The 14832-nt window shown below is 49.6% G+C and overlaps 1 protein-coding gene across 3 annotated transcripts in view; it reads left to right on the forward strand.

Annotated features, from left to right (window-relative positions):
* The window catches only part of PEMT (phosphatidylethanolamine N-methyltransferase), a 109638-nt gene that overhangs the window by 69760 nt on the left and 25046 nt on the right, over positions 1–14832 (forward strand). For 2 of the 3 annotated variants that reach the window (XM_015427643.1, XM_015427644.1), the window contains exon 5: positions 11803–11914. In XM_015427643.1, the coding sequence (XP_015283129.1) occupies positions 11803–11914 (112 nt within the window). Of the gene's footprint in view, positions 1–11802; positions 11919–14832 lie in introns of those variants that run through there. The other variant, XM_015427645.1, reaches the window with a different exon arrangement.

Here is a 14832-nt window from a genome sequence, read left to right on the forward strand (position 1 = left end):
TCCACTTTACACACGCACTACCAATCAGTTTCTGCTAGTCAAGTCAAGTCAAGTGAGCCTTTATTGGCATAAATTATCAGAACCATTTATACATTTTAAAACCAGTTAAAAGCACATATATAAGAATTCTAAAAGAACCTTTGGCGCAGCTTTAAAGCCAAACAGAGAAACTTAGCCACCTTCTCTGTAATATCCGGGCAGAGATCTCTTAAAAGTCTATTCACCTTAAGAGCATCAGAGCAAACACCCATACTGGTTAAAAGAGACTGTAAATATGTGATCCTTATGTCTATGTACAGGTTACAATGCAGGAGAACATGAGTGATAGATTCCACACATTTCTTTCTGCATGGGCAGCATCTGGCCAGCTGAGAAACCTTATTGAATCTGCCAAATAAGATGGCGGACGGCATGGCGTTGCATCTTGCCAGGGTGAGTTTCTGCTAGTCTCTATGGTAGACCATTGAGTCTGCATGGTATACTATAGGAGAAATGGAAGTCCCACGGCTCCCATTCTCTGTAGCTACTCTCGGGCTTCCTGTTTATCTTAGGTTCTACGTTTTCTCCAGAGGAACTCATCTCTGTAGTCTGGAGATTCGTGTTAATTCTGGGAGCGTCCAAGGCCCCACCTGGAAGGGGACCACCCTCGTGTTGCCTCAGTTCCTTGGTGGTCTCCCATTCAGGTACCAACCAGGGCTGACCCTGCGTAACTTCTGAGATCTGATGAGATCGGACTAGCCTGGGCCATCCACGTCAGGGCTGATTATGGTTGCCAAGTCCTACCTTTGTAATAGCGGGCGGGAGTTGGGGCCACACGTTGGGGGTGGGGCCACAATCATCCGAGGGAAAACCATAGTTTTCCCTCGGATGATAGAGCGTCCCCCCCACAACGTGCCCAACGCGATTGCGTCACCTCCGGGTGATATGTTCACACCGGGCACGTCACGCACTTTGGGGGTGGGATCCCCCCTCCCCGGTGTCCCAATCCCCGCCAGCGGGGAACGGGCCTCTCGGGGGGGGGGTTTCCCGCCCCCCAGGGGGACTTGGCAACCTTAGGGCTGATTGATAATAGTCTCTTGTGAATGTACTAGAAGCCAGTTGGGGGCTGAGAGAGGTTTGTTGGCACCCTCCTATGGGTCTTCAGACTGAGAAAAACCGGAGGAGGAGGAGGAGAAGAAGAAGAGAAGAAGAAGAAGAAGAGATTGGATTTATACCCTGCCCTTCACTTGGAGTCTCAGAGCGGCTTACAAACTCCTTTCCCTTCCCCTCCCCACAACAGACACCCTGTGAGGTAGGCGGGGCTGAGAGAGCTCTGATAGAACTGCTCTTTTTCAAAGACAGCTGTGCCAGAGCTTGTGACTGACCCAAGGTCACATCAGCAGGTGCAAGTGGAGGAGTGGGGAATCAAACCCGGTTCTCCCAGATTAGAAGATTTGTACCCCACCCTGGAGTCTCAGAGCGGTTTACAGTCCCTTCCCCTCCCCACAGCATACACCCTGTGAGGTAGGTGGGGCTGAGAGAGCTCTCTCGAGAACTACCCTTGAGAGAACAGTTCTGACAGAACTTGCGACTGGCCCAAGGTCACACCAGCAGCTGCTTCCAGATTACAGTCCATGCTGCTAACCACTACACCAAACTGACTCTCTCTTAATAACTTAGAGAGGTTTTTGGGGTTTTTTTAAGGTTAAGCATCGTGAGGCAGGAAATTTAAAATCTGAGTTTTCGTGGGAGGAAGTGACCTCGTAGGAAGGAGAGGAGTTGGAGGAGCTGACCGTTGACTTGGATGTGACATCACAAGGCATGACATGGATGTGACATCACAGGGCATGACATTCCATCTCTATTGAGCTCTGTCTGCTCTCCAGACTTTGCCTCTCCCAGGCACCGTTCCCAAATCTCCAGAAATACCCCGAGTCAGAGTTGTCAAACCGTAGGTGACAATAACTACCGCTAAGGAGACTCGGGCCCTGCAGGTCTCCTCTCAGTTCTGCAGGGCCTGTAAGACCGACATGTTCCACCAGGTTTGCCAAGTCCCCCCAGGGGGCGGGGAAAACCCCGCCCTAGAGGCCCGTTACCCGCCGCTGGCAGATCGGGCCCCGGGGGGAACCCCACACCCAAAGCACAGGGCGTGCCTGGCGTCAGCACGTCCCAGCACCGTGGGGACTTGACAACCCTACATATGGCTGAGGACAGTGATGGTTAGAGAGACCTTCTGGCCTCCCTTCTCCCTTCTCTCCCCCTCTCTCTTGCCTTCTTTTTTCTGCTGGCTGCCCCCAGCTGTTCCACCCGTGATGGATATTAGGGCGCCATCTGATGCAGTAAAGAAGTGTTAGGTTTTAAGTTATAATAACATGGATTTTTACAACTGTAATATGTCAAATTTATTGTATTTCTGTTGTTGTAAGCTGCCCTGAGCCCTGCTTGGCAGGGAATGGAGCAGCATATAAATCTAATTAGATTAGATTAGATTAGATTAGATTAGATTAGATGGATGGATGGATGGATAGATAGATAGATAGATAGATAGATAGATGATAGATAGATAGATAGATAGATAGATAGATAGATAGATAGATAGATAGATAGATAGATAGATAGATCATTTCCCGCAGGAGCGCACAGGAGCAGAGCTCCGGCAGTAAAGAGCCCAGGGGGTGGACACATGCAACAAGCCCCACCCCCTGCTCCCAGCAGCCCTCAGAGCAGGAAGCAGCCAGGTAAGCTGCAGAGCCCCTCCCCCCCGGCCCCCCGGTCCAAAACAGTCCAGTGGCACCTTTAAGACCAAGTTTTATTCAGGTACAAGCTCTCCCTCCTCTGCGAGGGCAGATCTGCATGTTCTCCCCCCCGCCCAATAGCTAGCAATCCAAAACAGTCCAGTGGAGCCTGAGTAGTGGGTGTTGCCTTCCGACACACTTCCGGTGATGTCAGGGGGTGTGGCATATGCAAAGTAGTTATGCTAATGAGTTATGCTAATGAGCTCCTGCACCTCTTTTTCTACAAGATAACCCCTGTATGTAACTAACTATTCAGGTACTTGATTCAGTTGTTTGGGTTAAGTCCCCCCCTTCTCCTACTGCATTAGACCCTTGGTCCATCAAGTTCAGTATTGTCTACTCAGACTGGCAGCAGCTCTCCAGGGTCTTTGGTCTTTCACATCACCTACCACCTGTTCCTTTTACTTGGAAATGATGGGGATTGAACCTGGGATGTCCTGCGTGCCAGGCAGATGCTGTATTGCTGAGCCACAACCCTTCTTGAGATCAGTTAGAACATGAGAGAAGCCAATATTGGATCAGGCCAGTGGCTCATCCAGTCCAACACTCTGTCACACAGTGGCCAAAAATACCAGGTGCCATCAGGAGGTCCACCAGTGGGGCCAGGACACTAGAAGCCCTCCCACTGTTGACCCCAAGCACCAAGAAGAAAGAGCATCACTTGCCCCAGGCCGAGAGTTCCTATCTATACCTCGTGGCTAATAGCCACTGATGGACCTCTGCCTCATATGTTTATCCAATTCCCTCTTGAAGCCGTCCATGCTAGTAGCCGCCGCCACCTCCTGTGGCAGTGAATTCCATGTGTTAATCACTCTTTGGGTGAAGAAGGACTTCCTTTTATCCGTTCTAACCTGACTGCTCAGCAACTTCATTGAGTGCCCACGAGTTCTTGTATTGTGAGAAAGGGAGAAAAGTACCTCTTTCTCAACCTGCTCTATCCCATGCATAATCGTGTAAACCTTGATCTTGACACCCCTCAGTCATAATTTCTCAAAGAGCCCCAGGCGCTTTAACCTTTCTTTGGGAAAGTGTTCCAACCCTTTTATCATCCTAGTTGTCCTTTTCTGCACTTTTTCCAATGCTATAATATCAGTTGTAATTCTGGGAAATCTCCAGGCCCCACCTGGAGGTCGCAGCAACCCTAACGCTAATGTGGGGCAGAGCGTCAAAGTGCTGATTTATCTGCTGTAAATTCAAGTCCCTGAAAATATATTTAAAAAAAAAAAGAAGAAGACCAATCTTCTAAGCAAATAAATAAGAGACGGGAATGTCAATGATCCTTCTCCTTGGATCTGAGGTGGGGCGCTGTTGAGTTGTGGATCCCAAAGAAGTTTTGATTCCGGAAGGCTTCGCAAAGACTCATGTAATCCGTTCCGCCCTTTGTTTTCCCGCAGAACAAAAAGCCGACACCTTCTCTCCAAGGTTAAGTGACAAGCCGTAATTGACATTAGCAAAGTGTTTTTTGCAATCGCGGGTCTAAAAGGCGCCGCGGGAAGAAATCGAGTGCAATAGTTTATTACCATCATTCCCAGTGTCAGGATTGCAATTTCCTCGGCCCCACATAGCGACACCCCCTCCCCTCCAAAAAGCAATTTGAATTTCCAAGAATGATCAGCCCCGGTTTGATTTCTTTTCCCCCTGGGTAATTGCCATCAGAACTTAAGTGGGATAATGACCCAGTGGGGGAAAAAAGTTTTCCCTGCTTGAAGAATTATTTGCTGTTGCCTAGGGATGGCTGGGACGGGGTGATGACTCATGCTTTTGTGTTTGATGTGAGTTTTGTATGTTGCTGTTGAAATGCTGCAAGAGACCCCCCTAGCTGCATGTTTCACCAGGTTTGTGTAGCGGGCTTTGTCCTTGGGGTGGGGGCTGGCAGACCACTTTCCCCCACTGAAGACCAGAGATTATTTTTTGGGCAGTGGCGGGATGGAACCCATCTCGCCCTTGCAGTTAGAATGTCGGTCCAGAAGGGGGAAGACTTGGGTTCAAATCTGCTTTTGGACGTCCAAGCTCACCAGGCGATTTTGGGGCGGTCCCCCTTCTTAGCCTCAGTTGACCTCGCAGGTTTGTGGCGAGGATAAAATGGAGGAGGGCAAAGCCGTGTACGGATCTCCTGGGAGGGAAGGCTAAAAATGAGACGATGCTCAGGAAAGGGATGCAGAAAGTAACTTGAGGGTTTGGGAAGAGACGATCCTTGAGGTAGCCTCCTGCCAGTACCCTTTCAGAGCTTTGGTAATCAAACCGGACAACCTCAGTTGGGCCTGGACGCTGGTGCAGTGGCTTTAAAACTTGGAGTAACTCAGTTCTCTTAGCAGGCCCATTTGTGCAAGTTCTTCCAAAGCTGGCCAGGGTCGAATATATAGTGCAGGGAATCCCCAAAATCAGCATTCCCTCTAAGCCGAGTTAGTGTGAGCTGGCTCACAGTTTTTTAGCCTCCGGCTCACACATTGTTGTCTTAGCTCAGGAAGGAGGGCCCCAGAGCAAACTAATTCATGCCGTAGCCAAATCGCTTGCTCACAGCTTGAGTGCCAGTAGCTCACAAAGTAGGACTTTTGCTCACAAGACTCCACAGCTTAGAGGGAGCACTGGTCCCCATGGTTTTTGAGCCTGCGAGCACCCTTGGCATTCTGGCATGGTGTGGTGGGCACAGCCAGGAAACAATGGCCACCATAAGAACTGCCGCAGGAGGCGGAGCCAGCCACAAAATGGTTGCTGCGGCTTACCTTAGTTTACACACTGAAGATCCTCGTGCTGTGGTAGCAGCTGCTGCCAAAACAATGTGTTTTTTTTTTAAAAAAAAATAGTTTATTGCATTTTCTCATAGTAAGCATAACAATATGAGACAATGCAGTCTAGCACAATAACAAAGAGAATGCAATATAGTACAATAACAAAGATACATCAATAATCAATAAATTAACCAAAAGACGTAAAGGCTAGATACATACAATAAGCAGGAATTAAACAATATGTTGGGGCCACGGTGGCCCAGAGGTTAAGATGCTGAGCTGCAGACCGGAAGGTCTGTAGTTCGGCAGTTCGAGACCCATGTGCTGCATGACAGAATGAGCTCACGTCTCTGGCCCCAGCTCCTGCCAACCTAGTGGTTTGAAAGCAAGAAATTGCAAGTAGATAAATAGGTACCGCTTCGGTGGAAATGTAACGATGCTCCGTGCGCCTCGGCATTTAGTCATGCCGACCACATGGCCGCAGAAACATCTCCGGACAGTGCTGGCTCTTCGGCTTGGAAACGGAGATGAGTACCGCCCCCTAGAGTCGGATTCGACTGGCTTTCGAGCAAGGGAAACCTTTACCTTGTAAAACCATATTTGCCCTGTTTTCCTTTTCTCTGTTTTAATCCGGATATTAAAAGTACTGAAAGATCTTTCAAAATCACCACAGACATAGAGTATGAATTACATCAGGAACATCAGCTTCTTTTGTCAGATATTCCATTACGGGGAACCAGATCGCCACAAAGTGAGATGAAGACGTTTAGGAGGTGAGGCACGATAAGTCGTCAGCGATTTTGGCCGTGATATAAACATCCCATAACTTTTTGTGCCAGAGCGACAGGTCCGGTAGTGTTTTATCATTCCAGCGTGAAGTTATAGCTCATTTTGCGGCAAACAAAAGGATAGAGATGGCTTCGGATTGAAACAAGATGATACAGTGCAACATAGTACGATAACGAAGATACATCAGATTGAGAAAAGGGGCAGCCAATCAAATCTCCACTGGTCAATCAGAAGCTTTGCTGGGCAAAAGCCCCACCCGGCCCCACCCACTTTCTACATAATCCACTTTCAGTGCACTTTCCAACTGGACTTTGCCAGTTCACACAGTAAAATCCAGTTGGAAAGTGGATTATTTAGTATGTGTGTGATCGCAGCCCTGAAGTGGCTTTTCTCTCTCTCTCTCAGGTAGCCTGCTGCCACCACCTGACCTTTGTAAGGAATTAACCACAGGGAGGGTCAGGAGTCCCAGCTTCTCTTCTAAGACCTGAGACCTTGCCTCTGTTTCCCACTGCCTGGCGCCTGGTCACCACGGGGACCGTTCACTGCCTTGTGCACCCCTGGAGAAATAGCCACTTGCCAACTGCCTGCCTCTCCCTGGCGGTCCTTTTAAAATAGCGTGTCCAACACGGTGTAGGTCTGTGTGGCACAGAGAACCACTATCAGCATCCAAAGTTATGAAGTATTTATTATTCCTTCAGCTCCTCAGGCCAGCACATGGTTAATGGCTGCCTCCTTCAGACCTTAGTTAAGAGTTCTGCCTGTTCTGATGGACCCAGCACAAAAGAGGGCTTCTTTCTTGCTCCTCTGAGTTTTATCACCTTTCTTTTCCCCACCCACTGACCAGGTAAGGTCAGGCCAGCAAAGCTTTTCCTGAAGTTTCTGGAATTTTCCTTCCTGAAGTCTCTCTAGTATTTAATTCCTCCAAATCTCTGTTCCCTGCTTGGAGGGGAGGAAACCTGACCATCCCTTTGTCTAGACCTAGCATTTATTTATTTATTCTATTTATACCCCACCGTCTCCTCTGAAACAGGCTCAGGGTGGCTTACATAAAAGGTTAAAACACATACAATAACAATTATAAAACAATCATTTGTATGAAGGCGAGCTGAGGTAGGTCTGGAAAGCAATTGACCTGACCTCCCCCCCCCCCCTTTTCTGGCCTGCTCTCTGCCCAGAGAGAGAGAGAAAACAAACTTTTAAAACTCAGAGTGAAGGTTTTGCTCATTGCAGACCTCCAAAGAAAGAAAATGCATTCCTTCACAGTCCATATGAGTTTTGTTACTTTTGGGAAAAAAAATAGAAGTCCTTTATTTAAATCTTGAAAGGAAGAGAAAGCATTCCCTCTGTCTAGGCTGGGTTGGGGAGAGTTGGCAGGGGACATGTCTTGCCCTCATGGCAGTCAGAAAAAGAAACAGGAAGAGGAAGGAGTTAGCTGGAATGGAGGAACTCCTGAGAGTAGCATTCTGGGTAAACGGCAGCAGAACAGAAAAAAGGAAGGATATAGGAATGACCCATCTAGCCTTGCTAAATCTACTGCCCCCTCAGAAGTACCGGTCACACAGTTATTGTTGTTATTGTTGTTGTTATATTTATTTAATTAATTTGTGCCCCACCCTACCCCACAAGTGGTCTCAGGGCGGCTGACAACATAAAACCATCAACCAGTAAAAACAATAAATGGCAACAACGGATGATAACAAAAACCCGTGCCTCATGTCAGGCAAGGAATAGCCGGCACCCCAAGAAACTCCAGTTGCCAAATAATATCCAAAACAGCAAGGGCACTGGGTAGGGGACCATGTACAGGGGAGGCCAGAACGGTTGAACTTCCACCGCCTTAACCAAAGGCCTGGTGGAACCGTTGTGTTTTACAGGCCTTGCCGAACTGTAGTAAGTCCTGCAGGGCCCTGATCTCAAGTGGGAGCTAAGTGGACGTCCCTCGGGCCAGGGACCATCAGGAGGTGCTGGTCAGAAGAGCATAGAGCTCTCCTCCAGGGGTCATATGGGAAAAGGCGGTCCCACAGGTATGATGGCGCAGTTCTGCACAAGATCAGCTATGTCTCTAGCCGACCGTGCTTCCATCTTGTCTCAGTTTGCCATTTGCCACCAGCCCCTACCAGGACTCTAATTTAGTACCTTGGAGCTGCCAATGTCCATTGTAACACAGCTTGGCATTGTGGGTTTTTTCCCTGAAATGTCGTTACTCTGCCTTAACCCTTGGCGACAATAGAACTGGCGACGAGGGTAAATAAATACATAAACACGTCAGCCACTCGCATGGTTCTCACCAGCATGTTGTCACCTGCTCAGCAATTTTCCTAGTGATGGATTAGGCCGCCTCGCTGAGGTATTGTGTGTGAATCATCCGGCACCCAGGTCTCGCTGGCAATGGGTTATCTGCACAGTCATGCCCATTGCCAGGGAAGAGTGGGAGGTTTACCATGAAGAAATCCTGTTTGAGAAATCAGTTCTGAAAAATGGGGGGGGGCGTGCAGAAGAGAGAACAATCCATTGGAATTCCTGAGGTCACACGCTGGTCGTTAGCCAGCTTCTTGGATCTCACAAGCTTCGCAAGGGAAATGAAACAGAGGACCCACGCTCCCTTGCGAAAGGCCAAGCTGGTCTTAACGAAATGGGTCAAATGTTCGGTTTGGCCCAGAGTGAATGCCAAATACCCATTGTACTCGAGGCCAAAGTAATAATAAAGGTTGTGCGGATTTAAGCAACTCGGATTGTAATTTCTTTGGAGCCGGAGAATTTCGCTCTCTACAAATGGGGAGTGTCGGTAGCAGTCAGTGTAGATAAAAGCCTGTTCCCGGTGGAACATGACAGAGAAATGGAACCCAGGGCGGGGTTATGCAGATGAAGGGGTGGGGATTAGGGTTGCCAAATGGCACTTACCCTTGTGGCAGGGGACTCCAGCCCGGCTCCTGCGCGCGCTGCATGCACATCACAGGGAAGTGACGTCATGACGCCGGGCACGCTGGGGTGGGGCCACAGCCATTTGAGGGGAAAACATAGAGTTTTCCCCTCAAATGGCTGTGGCCCCGCCCCAACGTGCCCAGCGTCATGACGTAACTTCCCTGTGACGTGCACGCGGGGGTGGGGTTTCCCCCGGGGCCCGATTCCACCGCGGCGGAAATCGGGCCTCCAAAGTGGGGGTTTCCCCGCCCCCCGGTCCAATTTGGCAGCCCTAGTGGGGATATGTGACTTGAGTTCTCATTGGCTCCTGTTGAACTCCAGGGGCTGGAGTGGACAAGGCATTAACTTGAGATGCGGGTCCCCCAGAGATAGGAGGCATTTATAGCTCATCTCCAGTGTGGCTTTTTGCAGTGGAAACAAATGGCAAGCACCCACTCGTTTTCTGGAAGTGAAAGATCTCTACATTTTGTGGTTAAGCATTCATGGCTTAAAGGAAGGGGAGAGTAACTATTGTTCTCCCTGGCCCAAGGGCCCAGAAGGAAAACAATCTCTATCCAAGTATTGGTGGGGTTGGGAGATTTGGGGGACAGTGCCTGGTAGAGAGCAGAGTTTCGGGAGAATGTGGTGTCTCTTCCAAATGACACTCTGGGCTGCCTCATGTCATCTCTGTGGTCTTTGTCATAGGGGCACGAGGAAATTCCTAGAGTGACACTATGTGGAGGCTCTTCCTTCCTTGGGGCTAGTAATTTTCTGTCTCAGGTGAGTAAATAGTAGGCTTAATTCCTAGGGAAATGAAATAAACACATGATTGACCAGTAACCTTTCCCCCAAGTAGGTTACTACCTTCTTGTCTGTGTTCCTCTGCCCTGCGGAACATGGCCAAAGAATACACAGGACGGTGCCTTCTCCTAGACTTTGGAACTCCCACCCAAGAGAAATTCAATCAGCCCCATCTTGGTTAGCTTAAACTACCCTTTTTTGTTAGGCGTTTGCAGTACCTGATTCGAATTTTCTTCCTGGTTGGATTTGGGATTCCCCTCCCACACACACACATTCCTTCTGGCCTTTAAAGCTCGCTTTTCCTGAGCAGAGTTGGATGTTGATTTTAGTACGGCTTCTTGTTGCATAGTAAAGGTTTCCCTTGCTCGAAAGCTAGTCGAATCGGACTCTAGGGTGTGGTGCTCATCTCCGTTTCCAAGCCAAAGAACCAGCACTGTCCGAAGACGTTTCCATGGTCATGTGGCCAGCATGACTAGACTCCGAGGCGCATGGTACCTATTTATCTACTTGCAATTTCTTGCTTTTGAACTGCTAGGTTGGCAGGAGCTGGGACCAGAGACGGGAGCTCACTCTGTCATGCGGCACTCGGGTCTCGAACTGCTGAACTACCGACCTTTCAGTCTGCAGCTCGGTGTCTTAACCACTGAGCCACTGCAGCCCTTCTTGTTGCGTACCGTGCGTCAAGTTGTTTTCCTTTCTCACTTGTTTCTTCGGGAGCTGATGGGGGTAGAATTTTCTAAAGAAGATAATTTGTAAAACGACAACGACCCTGCATTGTCTACACAAGCCCAACTTTTGGGCACATGCCACCTTATCGAAAAGGCTGTAGAACTACTTTCTTATTGAGGTCCGCAGCTCTTGCACTGATGCGCACCTGATTGATTCGGAGCATCTGTTCCTCCTCAGGGCCAAAGAACATTCTGTTCTTTAAGCGAACCAGGCAGCGGTTTGGGTGGAGAGTGCATTTGGAGGGAACTGAAGGCTGGGGTAAAGAAAGCCATGGATGGCATCGCGCAGAGGAAAAATGCAAAACACAGCAAGTGAGCTGTTCCCTTCACGTTTTGGTTATTCACAAACCCCACCTGTTCCTCCAGTACACCTTAAAGATTGTTTCCTTTTTAAACGAGCCATGTCTGTTTCTGTACCGGACCGTGTTTGGGTTTACAGCCATTGGATCCAAAAGCCCTTGGCCTAAATGTTCACAATGTGGGCCCTGTCTCATTCTCAAAGGTGCTGTGAACGTTGCAGCTGGTGCGTGGCCAACATCTGCCCCATCAATAGGGGGATACCAATAGAGGCCCACCTTACGGGGTTGTTGGAAGACAAAGTGCTGTGAATTCCAGGGTTGACAACTCCAGGATGGGAAGTTCCAGGAGATTGGGGGGCAGTCTTGGCTTATCAGTTGGTATGCTTGGGATTCCCTCTTTGGTGTAGTGGCTAGGAGCGCGGACTCTAATCTGGGAGAGCCGGGTTTGATTCCCCACTCCTCCACATGCAGCCAGCTGGGTGACCTTGGGTCAGTCATAAGTTCTCTCAGAGCTGTTCTCTCAAGGGCAGTTCTCTCAGAGCTCTCTCGGCCTCACCGACCTCACGGGGTGTCTTTTGTGGGGAGAGGAAGGGAAGGAGACTGTAAGCCGCTCTGAGATGCCGAGTGAAGGGCGAGATATAAATCCAACTCCTCTTCCTCCTCTTCCTCTTCTTCTTCATCCTCCTCCTCTTTCTCCTTTTCCTTGTAGATGCTGGGTAGCGTCTCTGTGGTGTTTCCATGCATCCTTGGCCTTTAACCCTCGCATGTGCATTATTTCCAGGCGATTACTTTGGGATCCTCATGAAGGCCAAGGTGACCTGCTTCCCGTTCAGCGTACTGGACAACCCGATGTACTGCGGCAGCACTGCCATCTACTTGGGATGGGCTCTCATGTGAGTTCTGGCAATGACGCCATCCATATTGTCTCTTTGGGACTCCCTGGCCGGCTCCTCGGGGGTCTCCAGTATTACCTAAGGCCACCACAAGACGTTAGCCAGGTTTTGGTCCGGGGAGGATTGCTTGAATTCATAATTTTTTTAAAAAAATTATTCACTTCATTTATTCCCCAAAGTGGCCGACAGCACTGATCCGCTCAGGAACCGCCCCGCGAGATAGGTTAGCCTCAGACTTTGTGAGTGGTCCAAGGTTTTGTGGGAAAGTGGGGATCTCAACCTGTGTCCTCCAGATGCTAGTCTGACGGTCTGACCCCTACAACAGGGGTCCCCAGCCTTTTTTGGAGCCTGGGGGCACCATTGGAATTCTGACACATCGTGGTGGGCACAGCCACAAAATGGCTGCCGCAGGAGGTGGCACAAAATGGCTGCCGCAGGAGGTGGCACAAAATGGCTGCCACAGGAGGTGGCACAAAATGGCTGCCGCAGGAGGTGGCACAAAATGGCTGCCGCAGCTTCAGTCACACAATGAATATCCTTGTGTTTTTGGTATGTCTCCGGGAGAGCATTACAGTCTGCTGAGAATAATCTACTGGTGGTCCCTGGCCCTAAAGATATCCAGCTGTCCTCAACCAGAGCTAGGGCTTTTTCGGCCCTGGCTCCAACCTGGTGGAACTCCCTGCCAAATACCACGAGGGCCCTGTGGGACTTAATGCAATCCCGCAGGGCCTGTAAGGCAGAGACATTCCATCAGGCTTTTGGCTGAGGACAGCACCGGTTCCATCATAGCCAGCACCCTCCTCCTCTCTCTTTTTCCTTTTCCCCATCTTCGCTTCGGCCTTCTCCTCACCTGCCCATGAAACAGCAACACAGCCCAAAGTAGGGTAACAAAGGAAAGGTTGACGCCGTCTGAGGTAATGTAGCCGATTTCCGGTTTCGGCTCTTAATTTTGCTCTTAATGGTCGTACTTCGCCCCTAGAGCCTTACGTTGTAGGGAATTGGCGGTTTCGTGAATTGAATATATACATATAAATAAATACAGTGATGTTTTTAAAAAGCCAATCAAATCTACAGTGGCCAGTCAGGAGGCTCGCTGGGCGAAAGCTCCGCCTGATCTGGCCCACTTTCTAAAAGCGTTTGGCAGGTGCTGGGGAAAGTGTTTGTGGGCACCACGGTGTTCGTGGCCACCACACTGGGATCCCCCCCCCCCTACGCCCAGGGGTCATTTCGCAGAAAAAGAGGTGCAGGAGCTCATTAGCATAACTCATAAGCATAATGTATTTGCATATGCCACACCCCTTGACATCACCGGACGTGTGTCAGAAGGCAACACCCACCTCTCAGGTTCCACTGGACTGTTTTGGATTGCTAGCTATTGGGGGGGGGACGTGCAGATCAGTCCTCGCAGAGGAGGGAGAGCTTGTACCGGAATAAAACTTAGTCTTTAAGGCGCCACTGGACTGTTTTGGGCCGGGGGGGGAGGGGAGCTCTGCAATGTACCTGGCTGCTTCTTGCTCTGACTGAGGGCTCCTGGGAGCAGGGGGTGGGGCTTGTTGCATGTGCCCACCCCCTGGGCTCTTTACTGCCGGTGCTCCGCTCCTGTGCGCTCCTGCAGAAAATGACCCCTGCACGCCATTCTGGCTAGTAGACATGTTAGTCATATTTGCACTGTCATAAATCCACTCTTGCTTTTAGGTGGGTTTTTCAGAAAGAGTTCGCGTTAGCGTTTCGCACGCTTGCTGCATTCATTTAGGGTTACTCTCAGGCAATGGTTGCAGGCAGTGTTCCCTCTAAGCTGAGTTAGTGTGAACTAGCTCACGGCTTTTTAGCCTCCAGCTCACACATTTTTGTCTTGGCTCAGGAAGGATGTGGCTCCAGAGCAAACTAATTTACACAGCAGCCAAATTGCTCGCTCACGACTTTAATGCCAGTAGCTCACAAAGTTGAATTTTTGCTCACAAGACTCCACAGCTTAGAGGGAGCATTGGTTGCAGGATAACTGACTTAGAAGATGAACGTTTTTAATCAAACAGGACTGAGTGAGTTTGCGGTATTGTCCGCGAATCAGAGTTCATTGATCTGTTCCTGGGAATACAACTCTTCTTTGTTCTTGGTGGTGAGCAGCTAAAAAAGACTTGCTTCTTCCGTTGTCTGATTCGTGCCCACTGTAAGCCAGAGAAATAATTGCCTTTTTTAATAGCGGATCCAGTTTTCACAGGGTTTTTTGTTGTTTCTGAGGATGCAGGGAGGAGGGTTGCTGCATTTTTGGGACCATTCTTCTCCATAATTTTAGTCCACGGAGAAAATGGTTACTTGGTTGGAGGGGAATCAAAGAATACCAACAGCAAATACTTTGTATTCGAATCCGAGTGGTTCTGTCAGCTAGGCCTCTGGCTGTTCTGGCTGCCAGTTACTTTGGCGGGTTTCTGCCTGGGCCTCCAATTGGACCTGAGCCACCGGGGGACCCTCTCGAATAATGTATATCTGCTTGCTTTGCATGCATTAGGCCAGTTCTAACACTGGAAGTGCCATGATATCTGCATACTCTCAGTGTCTCAATAAACTTTACTGCTTTGAATGAAAGCGGTTGGGAACTGATCGCTGCAGGAGTCTGACAGGTTCCCTGAGGTCTGCTTCTCCTTGCACTCCTCCACCAGAGAGCTCTCCAGCCCCGTTCCTCCCTCCTGGGGTGCTTTTGGGGCTGGTGCAGAATAGCAGAAATCGGTGAAGTGGGGTGGAACCGTAATGCCCTTTCCCAGGTCTCCCAGCCGCCCCTTGCCTCCATTAGACTCAAGAAGAAGAAGAAGAAGAAGAAGAGGAGGAGGAGGAGATTGGCTTTATACCCCGCTCTTCACTACCCAAAGGTGTCTCAGAGCGGCTTACAATCTCCTTTCCCTTCCCCTCCCCACCACAGACAC

The sequence above is a fragment of the Gekko japonicus genome, unplaced genomic scaffold, assembly GCF_001447785.1.
Source record: "Gekko japonicus isolate JY-2015 unplaced genomic scaffold, Gekko_japonicus_V1.1 scaffold136, whole genome shotgun sequence".
Taxonomy (NCBI): Eukaryota; Metazoa; Chordata; class Lepidosauria; order Squamata; family Gekkonidae; genus Gekko; species Gekko japonicus.